This window comes from Lissotriton vulgaris, chromosome 12 (genome assembly GCF_964263255.1).
Source record: "Lissotriton vulgaris chromosome 12, aLisVul1.2, whole genome shotgun sequence".
Lineage (NCBI taxonomy): Eukaryota > Metazoa > Chordata > Amphibia > Caudata > Salamandridae > Lissotriton > Lissotriton vulgaris.
This window is the reverse complement of record NC_141700.1, coordinates 509,968,156-509,984,049: the sequence shown is the minus strand read 5'-3', so window position 1 is coordinate 509,984,049 and position 15,894 is coordinate 509,968,156. Positions and strand designations below refer to the sequence as shown.

The 15,894-nt window shown below is 45.6% G+C and overlaps 1 protein-coding gene across 1 annotated transcript in view; it reads right to left on the bottom strand.

Annotated features, from left to right (window-relative positions):
- Positions 1-8,137: 8,137 nt before the first annotated feature.
- Positions 8,138-15,894, bottom strand: part of LOC147677619 (C-type lectin domain family 18 member A-like) — a 226,248-nt gene continuing 218,491 nt past the window's right edge. Inside the window, exons 11-12 of the mRNA XM_086945571.1 lie at positions 8,409-8,500; positions 8,138-8,244 (exon numbers count right to left, since the gene is read on the bottom strand). Of these exons, the coding sequence (XP_086801697.1) occupies positions 8,138-8,244; positions 8,409-8,500 (199 nt within the window). The remainder of the gene's footprint in view (positions 8,245-8,408; positions 8,501-15,894) is intronic.

Below are 15,894 nucleotides of genomic sequence, written 5' to 3'. Positions count from 1 at the left end.
ACTCTCTACTAACTACCTTGATCTGGGGGGCAGGGAGGCGACGAATAGGGCTTCGTAAGCTACAACTAGGGACTAGAACTGGTGGGATGGGAGCCCCGGACTTTAGAGGCTATTACTATGCTGGCCAACTTCAGTGGCTCTCCTGTTGGACGGCGGGACAGGACCTTCACGAAATAGACTACACGACTGACAGACTGAGACGGGGAGAACTACATGCCCTGCTACTCCCAAGAAGCCGCATCCCTGCGGAGTGCCACCGCTTCTTCGCACAGCTCTGAGGGTCTGCCGAAAGGCCCTAGCATACACGTCCTCGGCGGAGGCGTATGCGGCCAACATTCCTTTGCTGGGCATCCCTTCGCAGCAGGGCAGACTTACGGATAGAGTGCTACGCCCATGCCAAGAGACGGATGGGGTGGGAGTAGTGGATTTTTTCAGAGACGATCATCTCCTTACTCACGAAGCCTTCTTACAGGCCACGGGTGCCCCCCCCCCCCCGAATGTTCCTGCTGCATGCCACAGTCACACACTACATACAACACAGATGGGCACCCCAGCGCCTGCAACCTTCACAGCACCAACTGGTACACTTACTGTATCTCATGGGATCGGGAGGGCATCTGGTGCGATGGCTGTACACAGGAGTTAGGGCACACGCTGCAGTTTCACTCACCACTCTTCAGCAAATCTGGGCACAAGACGCAGACCAGGTCCTATCGGACAGGGACTGGACCACGATATTAGAAAATCCTAGGCGGGTATTGCGCAATGTCCGGTTCAGATTCTTACAGGGAATGGCTCCCAATCGGCTACATAAAATGTTCCTGAACTCTCCCCATACTTGTCAGCGCTGTGGTGAGGATGAGGCCGGGCTCCCTCACATGATGTGGTCATGCCCACGACTCCGAGGGTACTTGTCAGGGGTGTGCCAGACACTGAGAGCAGTTACGAACCTCCCAGTGCCAGAAGAAGCACTGTATTGCCTACTGGGGTTGCGCAGAAGGCCCAAAACACTGAAGGCTCAACTGAAATTGCTAGATCTGGCTCTGCTACCAGCATTCAGGACAATAACGATGAGATGGAAATCACATAGACCGCCTGGAACACACCTTTGGCAGACGGAAGTGCTTAAGTGGGGGAGGGCGGAAGGGACGACACTTCGGAGGGAAGAAACACGAGGCCTCCGGAAATTCCCTATATCCCAGGAATGGGAGGCTATGCTCATTACAATGGAGGGTGAGGACCAAACACAAACAGGGGACAATGGGCGTGAGGATTAAAGAGGAGAGGTCACGCTCAGTATGACGCACAACAGAACGCCCCAGCCTTACTCACACCAACAATCATCATAAGTTATTACACCCTGTGAGGCAGCACACATTAGCGCCTAAGATAACCGGAGGGACCCGATTCTCAATTTTCCTTTTAGACAAATACCACTATTGGACGGCCAGGAGACAACTAGTTTAAGTAAGGGAGAGGGTGGGGGGAGGTGAGTGGGCGGAGGGATGTTTGATTGATGATACAGTATTTCCTTAAGATGCAGATACTGAGAAATTATGCGACAAGATTTGTGTAACATTTTGCTGTAATCTTTAGATGTCACTGTTGTGAGATAAGGAGGTATGCATAGGGGTGAAAATATAAAACCCGGCTGTTGCATTGACAGCTTTATTGTAATGTTTACTTGCAGATAATACAGCTGAGAATAAAGTTCTTAAAAAAAAAAGTATGAAAAAATACTATACCAAAACATTAATTGTATAATAAAAAAAGATATATCCATACAAATATAATAAAGAGAGAGCCCAAACCTTTGAGGCGGGTAATCTCAGGAACCACAACACCAATCACAACACCCAATACAGCGTTGGAAAGGGCAGTTGCAGCAGAAGGACATAGGCTATGCAGACGCCCACCATATACATTTAAAAGGTAAAAGAACCGTGCCAGCAAAGTAGTCGCTTGTGGGCGTGTCTGCGTTGTGCTGTGGGCGTGTGCTGGGGGCGTGACAAGCGCTGGGGGCGTGTGGTACATTCCGCCCTTCATGCCATGTCTCATATCGTGTGCTAATCCCACACTGCTCCCTTTAAATACCCCTGCACCCCATAATCATAACCCACCCTTACTCCTTAAAATACCCCAACACCCTGAAACACTAACCCATCTTAACCCTATAAATATACCCTGTACCGCAAAACCCAAACCTATCCCTAAACCTTAAAAATACCCCGGTACCCCAAAACCCAAACCTAGCCCTGAACCCTATAAATACCCCTGTACATCAAAACCCAAACCTACCCCTGAACCCTAAAAATACCCCTGTGCCCCAAAACCCAAACCTAGCCTTGAACCCTAAAAATACCACTTTGCCCCCAAACCTACCCCTAAACCCTAAAATACCCCTGAACCCCAAAACCCAAACCTAGTCCTGATCCCTTAAAATACCCCTGTACCCCAAACCTACCCCATAACCCTAAAAATACCCCTGTACCCCAAAACCCAAACCTAGCCCTGAACCCTAAAAATAACCCTGTACCCCAAAACCCAAACCTACCCCTGAACCCTAAAATACCCCTGTACCCCAAAACCATAACCTAGCCTTGAACCCTAAAAATACCCCTGTACCCCAAAACCCTAACCTAGCCCTGAACCCTAAAAATACCCCTGTACCCCAAAACCCATACCTAAACCCTAAAACTACCCCTGTACCCCATAACCCAAAACTATATCTGAACCCTTAAAATACCCAAACACCCCAAAACATATACCTCAGTACCCCAAAACATATACCCCTATAACCATACTTACCTTATCCAAACATTAAAAAAAACATGCTTTTACCAATCATGCATTTACAACGAATTTCGTTGTAAATGTATGCGTGGTAAAAGCATATAAAATGTAATGCCATGCGTTATAATGGCATTGCGGAGTCATGGTACTTTCGTAATGAAAGTATGCGGAGTGATGGTATGTGGAAAGAAAGTTGCGGAATAATGGGTGTTTACCCTCCTCCGGTAAGTACATTGGTGGCACGGCGCCCCACATCTCCAGTAACATACTCATATTTTTTCACCACCAATTTGAAAAATGCACAGGTCTTTCTCATTGAGGGCCAGCACCGACATACACTTTTAGACACACCTCCCACCACAAGTTCTACAATTGCGAACTTTAGAGCTGGGGAGCTACGTTAGAATCTCGGCATCAGCTCAACATCCTGGATTCCAGGCAAATCGCTTTGTCTCCCCGTGCCTACCATAAATTAATGTGTTCTTCTGTAATGTAAATTGTGCTCATGCCATGTTGTCGAGTTCGCGCTATATAATATTGCACGGAAAAATAAAGTAGGGAAACTCGAGTTCACACACTACTGAACGCGCACTCTTAAGTGCATCAGCAGTGCACTGTGAATCGGAGCGTTTCACAGGCCGGTCACAGATAAGAAATGCTATCAAAACGAAATCCTACAAAACAATATACTACTGGCCGGCAGCAATTCATACCCGGACAACGTTGTGACGGGCTGCTAGTCTATACTAATATAATAAAGAGAGAGCCCAAACCTTTGAGGCGGGTAATCTCAGGAACCACAGCACCAATCACAACACCCAATACAGCGTTGGAAAGGGCAGTTGCAGCAGAAGGACATAGGCTATGCAGATGCCCACCATATACATTTAAAAGGTAAAAGAACTGTGCCAGCAAAGTAGTCCCTAGTGGGCGTGTCTGCGTTGTGCTGTGGGCATGTGCTGGGGGCGTGACAAACACTGGGGGCGTGTGGTACGTTCCGCCCTTCATGCCATGTCTCATATCGTGTTCTAATCCCACCCTGCTCCCTTTAAATAGTGACCAGTCAAGCAATTGTTGTAAAGGTCTGTTGTCATTCCAGCGGTCGTGGTTCTCGCATACATCCCATTGGTTCTGATAATATGCTTATTTGAATGTCCTTGAATATCATCTTAACAACAGCCTTTCCTTCAACATGTGTGGAATGTATTTCACATCATTTCCTTAATGAAATAATTCTTCTACGACAGAAATTGTCCATATGGCATACTCTCTTTACTGATCCTCATGCGGGCGCTTGTATAAAGTAACAATGTGTTTCGGTCTGCTGATTTAGTAACTGAGTTTGTAATTTTCCTTCTTTTTCAAAGGCTGGCAGATTTAAAGAAGCATTTACAATGCAACGGTCTCACCTTAGCAAAAGTTAGAGCTATTGGCATTGCAAATGTAAATTTTTTTAATAATGTGTTGGTTTGAAAACAGACAAATAAATGGCATTGTCATTTATAATGCCAATAACTTTTTTCTCTCGCAAATGCCACACAGAAAAACAAAGACACACACACAAAGACCAACACACACACACGGACCCACACAGACCCACACAGATCCACACACACAGACCCACAAACACACACACACACAGAGTCACACACAGACCCACACACACACACACACACACAGAGCCACACACAGAGTAAAAAAACTCGACTTATTCCAGGACCGCAGAGACTGTAAATCCAAATTTAGGTCAGACAGGATCCTTGACGTTTGCAGCTTGAGAAAGAGGCATTAAGCCATTTATGATTGCTTTTTTTTTAAGCGCTCGGTTGCGAGTGCGCTTTCATACTTTAACGTTATACATGACTTCCTTTTGAAAGCGCTCCCTTTTCCCTAGCACGCATCCAGGTTACAAAACCTGGACCTTTTGAAAATTAAATACAGTGATCCAGGCATTGCCTAAACATGTATCGTGACCTATTGTTTTCAGCGCGGACTCATCGCTCCATATGCATATACGATCAATTTATTTTCCCTATAAGTCCAATAACCGGCTACGGGCAGCTCCACGCATAATTACCCGCCATGACTGTCATTTATGCATTGGCCCCTTAGTATCATAAAGTGTCAATTATAAAAATACCTAGTCTCCTATGCTGAGCATATTGAACGATTCTATATGTGTTCTCAGTGAGTTTTTTTTGTGTGCATATTTTATATAGCGCGAACTCGCCCCAATGGTATTGGCGCGCTTCACCTGAGCACCGAATTTACATGAAACCTTCAGGCCGGGGAGATGGAGTGATTTGCCAGAATCACAAGATGTGGACGTGACCCCGAGGCTCTTACCCTGGTCTCCAGCACCAAAGTTGGCAGCTCTAGCCGATGGACCACATCCTCACCTCTCTCATCGTGCTTCCAGACATTAACGTGTAGATTCCAACCAACCGGCCACGGGCAACACAACGTAAATCTTCCCGCATATAACTGTTTTATACTTCTTGAGCTCTAATTTCCATCAAACGATGTTGCGGAGAGATTGCACCCGCCCTGTGTGGATTTGGTGGCCGAACCTGAATTAATCTTAAATGAACAAACATCCGCTGCCTGCCCCGCCGCACCGAAAGGAAGGGGTAAGACGTGTCACTGCCAGGCAGGAGCAGGGATAACGAAGCGCTGCTCCCCCCTCCCCCAAAGCCATGCGCACGGACCGGTAGCTGGGCCACTCCTGGGGGAACACAGGCCAGGAAGGCGTAATGGAGTGGTTGCGCGGCTGTAGGCGCCACGAGCAGCGAGGAAAGCTGCAGACGGACTTTCTATTACACTGGGGAAGGCACCGTGGACCAGTCGTGTAAGACAGGAAGGGGGGGGGGGCGCAAACCGGTCCCCCCCACTCCTCCCGCACCAGTCCTGTATTGCTCCTTCCACTCCTGCAAGTGTAACCCCGTGCCTCACCCTCGATCAGTAGGCGAAGGCAGGCGTGGGGGTCAGGACTCCGAAAGTGGCCTGCTGGTGGGGGCTGCATCCCCCTGCGTGGCGGGAGCTACCGGCAGTCAATCTGAATGGAGGCTGAGAAGGCTCACTATTCCCCCCACCCTGATACCACGCGGGACAAATCACCCCGCGACCAGCGGCAACCCTGGGGCCCGAGTTGGGCCGGGTCCCGGCCAGCGCCTACAAATTGCTCTGGGCCCGTAATTACTAAATGCCCACTCCCCTTGTTCCTGGATCATTAACACCGTAAACTGAAGCCAATGAAGCCAATGCCCGCCGCGGGCTCGAGTTGAAAGGGCCGCCTGCCCACGCTGCGTCCGGACCTGTCTCCGCAGCCAGCCTCCCACAGTTAAGCCGCACACCTAAGCACCGGAGAGGGGGAACACTGACAGGGTTTGCAGCGTTCAAGTACTCTGTGATTCCGCTGTTATACGGTGATTGTTGGCACTACGGCAACCCTCCGATTGTGCTTGCATTTTCGATTTTCGTTTCGCATTGTCTGTAAGCCCCGTAGTTTTCAGACTGGGGGGTGTGTTTTTGACTGTTCAGCCAATGGAGAAGAGGGTAGAAAGAAACTAAAAAACACGGCCCCAATCCGAAAAGGACAGGGCTTAGATCGAAAGAATGTCGTCACTGGGACCCCCTTCTCCAATGGCTGGCTGCCGTTTAGGAGGCCAGCCAATGGAGAAGAGGGGCGGGGCTTAACCTCGCTACTCAGACTCATTAAATCTCGCCAGCGAAACTGCGCATGTGCGCAGCCTACGCTAGCCGAGACCTAAAAATGAGGGTCTGATTCACAAACAACATTTTGTACCATGTAAAGTAGTACTACAATAGTACTGTTAACTTATTTCGAAGTACATTTTACAAACCCAGGGGTGGCAATCTCTTCCACATATATTTTTTATGCTGAGATCCTCACATATGTACGTTTACTACTTATTAGAAGGGTTCGGGGAAGAGGCTGGAAAATGTGGAATATTTACTGCTAAATGGGAGGGGTTTAGGGAGGAGTAAGGAGTGGTCTAGGGAGGGCTAAGGAGGGGTTCAGGGAGAGGCAGACACCCACTCACAAAGGTGTAGCACAAACTGCACTTCACTATTTTATGAGAAATATTTTAATGTTTTTTTAATTTAAAAATGTATGTAACTTTTTAAAATGCTTTATTTAATTTAAATTCATTCCACAGATATTGTTTATTTTTTTATACATAAATAAACTTTAGGAGGGATTCTTTTTTATTAAAACTTAAAAAAATTATAATAATATATATACATAAAATAAATATTTAATTCAAAGTTAACAGTGCTATCATATTTTGTTTTACATTTAAAATACACAAATGCAATGAATTTACATTAATATTTAAAATAAGAATATTTTACTCGTTTTTTTTACATTTTAATAAACTTTAACATTTTTCCCTATATTTTACCACTTGGAGGACTCTGCCTCAGTGGCAGAGAAGTCATCCTACTGGTAAAAAGATACAAGTATTAACTTTAAACTCACAAATGTGGCTCAGTTCCCTATTGTGGCAGCATACAATCTACAATTTGGAGTAAATTCACACCCAGAAATGGTTAATAGCCAGTAAATGCAGTATACAGTGCAAGTGTAAATTTACGTGTTCAGATTTATTCACATGTAAACCTACCTTTGTGATTAGGCCCAATAATCTTTTCATCATCAAGTGTATACATACATGAATTTTACGTTCTTGTATTGACCATTTGTATATGTCATGAAAATGGTTTATTGCTTACTCATTTCCAAATAAAGAAAGTATCCTCTGTGTAATTCTTCCAATCCATCAAACAGACATTGTTTGGATTGGAGTCGCTATATATAAGTTTTCAAAACCAGACATATATAAATTTGCAATTTGGCAGGGGAAGTTTGCCCCCATACTAGTTCCTTTCTTTTTCTTATAGCCAAAGAAATAACTGCCCATCAGTGTTAATTTCACAAATCAGACTATAAATCTGTAGTGACCTGACATGGAATTATCCTACTATCAGAATTCTTTTCACCACTTCCAAGGAAGCCTCCTGAGGGATACTGTTGTATAAAGCAAACTGTTTCTAAAGCAGGGTTGTAACATGAGGATAGGCTGTTATGACCCTTCATTATTAACAATACACTGCAAAATGTGATATTGAGATCTGCTGCCTACCACAGGACCCCATACAAGGTTACCCAGCATTATTGAGTCAATCAATTGACATGCATATTGTGCAATTTTTCATTTGCGAAGGTAAAACCATACAATGTGTAGGGTGACAATTGTGTGGCTCATACATACTTTAAAAATTGCTTCATCAACCCAAAGCTTTTAACCTTTTTTGTGTTTCAAATGTCAATTAACAAACACAGTTCTCCAGATTTCCAAGGAAAGTTCTTCCAAGGTTTGTAGTCCATGAACCAAAGTGTAATTCCCAGACAGATAGACGGTGAGCCTATTCTCAAACAAATTTTAGTTAGAATGAGCTACTGTTATCGTTGAGCAAATAAAAATGATGAAATCATGAGATATAGCCCCTCTTCCTCAATTGAGGAATGACTAAATAGCCTGTTTTAAAACAAGTTAATGAGCAGAAAAGATAAGAGGTCCACCACTCACCAAATTGGCAGAGGAATCGGTTACGAGTCTTGCAGCGCTGGTCATTCCAGTTGAAGGCTGTAGATGCTTGCATCTCCACACAGTTCCCAAAACTAACCATGGAAGAAAGGGACACAGTTAAATGTGGACATTAAGGCTCAGTGCAACCCATCTCACAAAGAGTATATTTTAACAATTCCAGCAGGCTCTTCCTGGTACATGGAAATAATATTATTTCTACAATGAACTGTCAGATAAAAAATATTTATCCAAAATGACAGGCTTACCCTCGTCTAATGTAAGGAAAATGGTACTTACCAGTATACATCTGTTCTTTCATGTAGAGCTGCAGAGTTACACACTATTCATAGACGGCCACCTAGTGTTGGGCCCGGATGTTTGCAGTTTGTTTTGTTGTAGAAAAGTCTTTGGAAGTCACGGGATAGGTGACTCCTCCTTTGGATGATACTGCGCATGGGCATCGGCTCCATCCCCAGATTGTTTTTCGCCATTAGGGAAGTGATGGAGCTTTACAAGAGGTAGTGATTTCCATGTGATTTGTATCTAATTAAGATAATACTGGAACAGATAAAGGTAACCGGGGAGGCTGGTGGGCGTGTGTAACTCTGCAGCGCTACATGCCAAGAACAGATGCATACTTGTAAGTAGCATTTTCCGTTCGAGGCATATGAGCTGCAGATTACACACTATGCATAGATTGTATAGCATACCACATCTAGCAGTGACTCCCAGTATCTGTTGCAGTTGTTTGAAACAGTGTTTTTAGTACAGCCTGGCCCACAGTGGCTTGTTGTTTAGTTTGCACATCTACACTGTAATGCTTTGTGAACGTGTGTGGTGTAAGCCATGTAGCTGCTCTGCATATATCATCTAGGGGAATGTTCCCCAAGAATGCCATTGAAGCCCCCAAACTTCCTTGTTGAATGGGCTTTTGGAGGAATTGGTAACGTACGTTTGGCTTTCTGGTAACATATTTGTATGCATTTAACAATCCACCTAGTGATCCCTGATTTTGATAAGGCACAAAAAGTTGTTTTGTTTTACGAAAAGTTTGTTTCCTTTCGATGTAGTACAGTAATGCTCTTTTGACATCTAAGGTGTGTAGAGCTCTTTCTGCGACTGTTTGAGGCTGCGAGAAAAATACGGGCAGCTCAACTGATTGATTTAGATGGAATGGTGAAATGACTTTAGGAAGGAATTTAGGATTAGTACGAAGAACCACTTTGTTATGATGCAGTTGCAGAAAAGGTTCCTGAATGGTAAATGCTTGTAGTTCACTAACCCTTCTGAGAGAAGTAATTGCTACTAGGAAAACTACTTTCCAGGTTAGGAATTGCAATTCACATTTATGTAATGGTTCAAAGGGAGGACCCATTAATCTTGTAAGAACAATCTTTAAGTTCCACACTGGTGCAGGTGACGTTCTGGGAGGAATTATTCTTTTGAGTCCTTCTATGAAAGCTTTTATAACTGGTACTCTAAAAAGAGATAGATGTTGTCTATTTTGTAAGTATGCTGCAATGGCAGCAAGGTGTAGTCTGATAGACGTATAGGCTAAATTACACTTTGAAGGAGTAATAGATATCCTATGATGTGTTGAATAGACACGTCTGAGGGATTTATTTGGTTGTTTTGGGAGTATATGACAAAGCGTTTTCACTTAGCAGCATAACATGCTCTAGTGGTGAGACGTCTAGCTTCTTTGATAATTTCATTCATTCTGGAGGATGGTTGAGGTAACCAAACTCTATGACCTCAGGAGCCAGATCGCTAGGTTGAGCTGAGCTGGGCCCGGGTGTCTGATCTCTCCATGGTTCTGTGTTAATAGTCGTGGAGATAGGTTTAGTTTTTGGTGTGGTACTACAGACATCTGCAACAGCGTGGTGTACCACGGTTGTCTGGCCCAAGTTGGAGCGACTAGAATGAGCGTTAGGGAACGTTGTTGTAGTTTGCGTACCACTAACGGAAGTAGTGGGAGAGGAGGAAAAGCGTACGCAAATGGTTTTGACCAGTTCATCCATATCGCATTGCCTTTGGACAATGGGTGTGGGTATCTGGCGGCATTTTGCGTTTTTGTGTGTGGCAAAGAGGCCTATCTGAGGTTGTCCCCACATTTGAAAGAACTGATGAAGAACTTGCGGATGAAGTTCCCACTCGTGGATCTGCTGTGTTTGTCGATTTAGCAGATCTGCCATAGTGTTTTGTACTCCTGGGACGTGTTGGGCTAAGAGGAAGATCTTTAGTGGTATAGCCCATCTCCATATCTGCTGTGCTAACTGAGAGAGCTGCAGAGAGTGTGTTCCCCCTTGTTTGTTTATGTAGTACATAACTGTCATATTGTCTGTGCGGACTAAGACAGCTTTGCCAGACACTTGCATTTGAAATGCTTTTAGAGCTAGAAACACAGCTAGCAACTCCAAATGATTGATGTGGAGTAACTTCTGTTGCGGTGTCCACCTGTCTTGCATGATGTGATGCAGTAGGTGAGCTCCCCAACCGGAGAGCGATGCGTCTGCTGTCATGACTATTTGAGGAACTGGCTCTAGAAACGGTTGTCCTTTGGAAAGGTTTTAGGTGTTCCACCATTGCAGAGAACGATGAGTCCGACCGTCTACCAACCCTAGGTCTGTTAGTTGACCTTGAGCCTGGTTCCATTGGCGTGCTAGGCACTCTTGAAGTAGACGCATTTGCAGTCTTGCTTGAGGTACTACAAATATGCAAGATGCCATCATTCCTATGAGCTGCATGAACACTCGAGCTGGTAGCGATTGTTGCGGTTTGAATTTTGATAGGAGAGTTTGTACACTTGTTATCCTGGCTGGAGAGGGATAAGCTAGTGTTAGTTGGGTGTTTATTGTAGTGCAGAGATACTGTTGAATGTGCGAGGGTTGCAGATGTGATTTGGTGTGATTTACTGTGAACCCCAAGTCGTGAAGCAGTTGAATAGTAGCATGAGTGTGTTGTACGCACTGGCTGTATGAGCTGGCTTTTATGAGCCAGTCGTCTAGATATGGTACCACATGAATATGTTGTCCTCTTAAGTGTGCTGCTACTACTGCTAGACATTTGGTAAACACCCTTGGCGCTGTTGTGACTCCGAATGGGAGCACTTTGAGCTGGTAGTGCTGCCCGTCTAGCACAAATCTGAGATATTTTCTGTGCGCTGTGTGGATGGGAATATGGAAGTAGGCGTTCTTGAGATCTAGGGTGACCAGGAAGTCGTTTAGTACCAGAAGTGGAAGGACCTGTTGGAGTGTGACCATGTGAAAATGGTCCGACTGTATGTAAATGTTAGGGGTCTGAGGTCTAGGATGGGTCTTAAAGAGCCGTCATTCTTTGTTATTAGGAAATATAGTGAGTATACTCCTTTGTTTTTCTGATGCTCTGGAACTATTTCTATTGCATTTTTCTGCAGTTGGGATATTACCTCCTGTCTGAGTAGTGTTAAATGTTCTTGTGACATTGGACGTTGCTTGGGTGGTATGTTGGGGGGGGGGGGGTGGATGTTAGTTCTAGACAGTAACCTGACTGAATTATTTGGAGAGCCCACCTGTCTGATGTGATGTTTTCCCAAGCTGGCAGGTATTGTTGAAGTCTTCCCCCGACAGGAGTGGAATGGGACGGGGGAAGGGTAAGGGAGTCATTGGGCAGAGGTAGAGGCAGAGCGGGAGTTGTTATTTTTACCTCTGCCTTTGTTATTGTTACCCCTGTAACCACCCGAGGTAGAAACTGTGTCCGAAGAGTATCCCCTGGTGGCACCTCGATAGGATGAGCGAGGAAATGAACATCTGGGAGCCTGCGACTGCAGGGCTCCCATAGATTTGGCGGTATCTGCATCCTTTTTCATTTTTTCAAGTGATACATCTACATTAGGACCGAATAGGTGTTGCTTATCAAAGGGTTGATTAAGAATGGCACTTTGTACTTCAGGTTTGAACCCTGATATACGTAGCCAGGCATGTCTACGTAATAGGACGCTGGTGTTACCTGCCCTAGAGGCAGTATGGATTAGTTATTTACCTGTAATCCTAGTTCTCTTCCAGGGGTATCCTCATCAAAGTCATAAGCATTAGAATATTCCCGCCCATGCGCGGGACCCCGGAAACACTATATTATATGTGTCCCACATATATATACTCATATATATATATAAATACATATATATATAAAAACATGCAATAGCAGCCAAATCACATCAGAGCTGAAAAATGCTGTGAAGAATTTCCACCATACATGAATAATATGCATTAGAAACATGAGAACCAACATCAAAGATTGTTTAGAAACTGTTTTAATGCTTCGGCAGCAGTAGAAATTCTTATAACTCACTGAAAGCATCACAGGCTGCATTGCAATCACACAGTCTAAAAAGACTGAAAAGCTAACCTGTAGCTGTATACAAAAAACTGACACCGTGCCTTTAAGGCACCCATGATGCCCGGTATCCCATCATGCCTGAGGGGTGACAGTTAGGTCAGTTGTTCTTTTCGGAGACTGAAACAAACTCAGTAACAAAATAGGTTAACAATATCTCCTTATTAAAGAATATCCTTGGCCCGGGGAGGCGGGAGGGTTGCTTATGACTTTGATGAGGATACCCCTGGAAGAGAACTAGGATTACAGGTAAGTAACTAATCCTTCTCTTCCAGGGGATCGTCATAAGCATTAGAATAGAATAGTGAGCCTCTCCTCTTCCCTGCGGGCAAAGGAATGACAAGACAGCAATCTCATCAACAAGCCTGAGCAGGCTATAGGCTACACAAACAGATTTCTCAAGGAGGCTTGCCCTACTTGAGTATCAGCCCTGGAATCAGATTCGAGACAGTAATGCCTCGTAAAGGTATGAACTGATTTCCAGGTTGCAGACTTGCATATTTCTGACATTGGAATGTCATGTAGGAAAACTACTGTAGCGGCTTACCCTCTAGTGGAATGCGCTTTGGGTGACACCAATAAAGGCTTGCCTGCAAGCTGGTAGGGCAATTTAATGCAAGAGACAATCCATCTGGAGATGGACCTCTTGGCCGCTGGAAAACCTGTCCTCATTGAACCATAGTTCACAAACAGTTGATCCGTTTTCCTGATCCCTCTAGTCTTTGCCAAATAGAACTTGAGCACTCTCTTAAGGTCCAAGGAGTGCAGTGACCGCTCGGCTGGGGTCGTAGGATTTGGAAAAAACGAAGGGAGGGAAATGGACTGATTTATATGAAAATCAGAAACCACCTTAGGCAAGAAAGATGGATGAGCCCTCAGGACTACTCTATTGTGGTGGAAAACAGTATATGGTTCCTTTGCACAGAGCGCTTGTATCTCGCTTCCTCTGCGCGCTGAGGTAATCGCCACTAAAAAAGCCGCTTTCCAAGAGAGAAGTTGCAAAGAGGCCTTGTGGATGGGCTCGAAAGGGGGGGGACATTAACCTGGATAGAACCAGGTTCTATTCCCAAGGAGGAGAAGGATGTCGCACAAGGGGATACACTTATTTCTGGAGGAAATCCTTAACCACCGGAATCTGAAAGAAAGAAATCTGATTAGGTGATTTTCGGTACGCTGCTATGGCTGACAAATGCACTCTAATGGAAGCATATTTCAAACCAGAAGTTGCCAAGGAAAGGAGGTATCGCAGGATTACCTCCTCCTGCCTTTTAGTCGGATCTAAGTGATGATCCCTACACCATATGTAGAACCTTTTCCACTTGAATGCATAGGACGCTCTCGTGGAAGGCCTCTTAGCCTCCTTTAAAATGTTCATGCATTCGGGAGGTAAGTTCAGATGTCCATATTGCAGGACCTCAGGAGCCATGCTGTCAGGTTCAGTGATGGGAGGTTGGGATGCATTATCCTCCCGTTCATCTTGCTCAACAGGTCCGGCCCGCAAGGAAGTCGTCTGTGTGGACACACAGACAGATGCAGAAGGTTCGGGTACCACCACTGCCGTGGCCAAAACTGGCGCTATCAAGATCATCTCCATGTCCGACCTGAGGAGCTTGGACACTACCTTCGGAATCAGAGCCAGGGGAGGAAACGCGTAAGCGAATGTTCCCGACCAATCCATCAGGAGAGCATTCCCCTGCGTTCCTGGCCGGTGGAACCTGGACGCGAAGGCGTGGCATTTGGCGTTTTCGTCGTCTGCAAACAAGTCTATGGCTGGACGACCCCAGCAATGAAACAGCTCTTCTACCACTTCGTCGTTTAGCACCCAGTCTGGCTGATCTTCAAGTGCCTGCTGAGTGCATCTGCTTTTACGTTCAACTCGCCTGGAAGGTGCACCGCCACTACTGTGAGGCCTCGAGAGAGAAGCCAATGCCAGATTGTTTGAGCCTCTCGGGAGGGTGGGCGAGATAGTGTGCCTCCTTGTTTGTTCAGATAGAACATGGTGCTCGTATTGTCCGTCTGAACTAGGACTGAGTTGGACTCGATCACTGGAAAGAAAGCTTTGAGAGCCAGAAAGACCGCTCTGAGTTCCAGCATGTTGATGTGGTATGTCTTCTCTTGCGCAGACCACTGACCTTGAATTTGAAGTGGACCCATGTGCGCTCCCCAGCCTTGCAGAGAGGCATTCGTCACTATAGACTGGGATGGAAGAGGTTGGTGAAACGGCACTCCCACCAGCACATTCCTCCTCCGAGTCCACCATTTGATGGCATCCTTCGTTGCTTGGGAAAGAGTGATACGATCTTCCCAACGCCCTGTCGCTTGGTCCCACTGGTCCTCTTGAGCCTGCTGCAGAGGCCGCATTCTCAGCCTGGCGTTTGGGATGAGAAAAATGCAGGACGCCATGGAACCCAGCAGGGATGCTACTTGTCGGGCTGTTGGAAACCGAGAATCTAGCAGAATCTCACATTTTTGACTCATGGAAAAAAGTCTCTCCTCCGAAGGAAACGCTTTTCCCAATCTTGTGTCCAGAACGGAGCCTAGGTAGTGGATGGACTGTGTAGGCCGCTGGACTGACTTCTCCAGGTTTACATGGAGACCGAGTCTGTGCAACTGGTGCAGGCAAAGTTGCAGATTGTGCGTTACCTGTACCGGAGATGAGCCCTTTAGTAGCCAGTCGTCCAGGTATGTGTAGATGAAGAGTCCCTTTTTGTGAAGAAAAGCCGCCACCACTGCCATGCATTTGGTGAAGACTCGTGGTGCGGACTTGAGACCGAAGGGTAGCACCTGGTACTGGTAGTGTTTGCTTCCTACGACAAACCTCAAGTACTTGCGATGTTGTAGAGCAATTGGAATGTGAAAGTATGCATCTTGCAGCTCCACCGAACACATCCAATCTCCGGCTTGAAGATGTGGGCATATTTGGTGAAGAGCTAACATGCGGAACTTTTCTCAGACGATAACTTTGTTCAAGAGACGCAGATCGAGTATTGGTCTGAACTTGTCCTCCTGATCTTTTGTGGGGACCAGAAAGTATCTGGAGTAGACTCCCTTTCCTCTTTGAGAGGGAGGAACTTCCTCTATAGCTCTTTTTTGTAGTAGAACTTTCACCTCT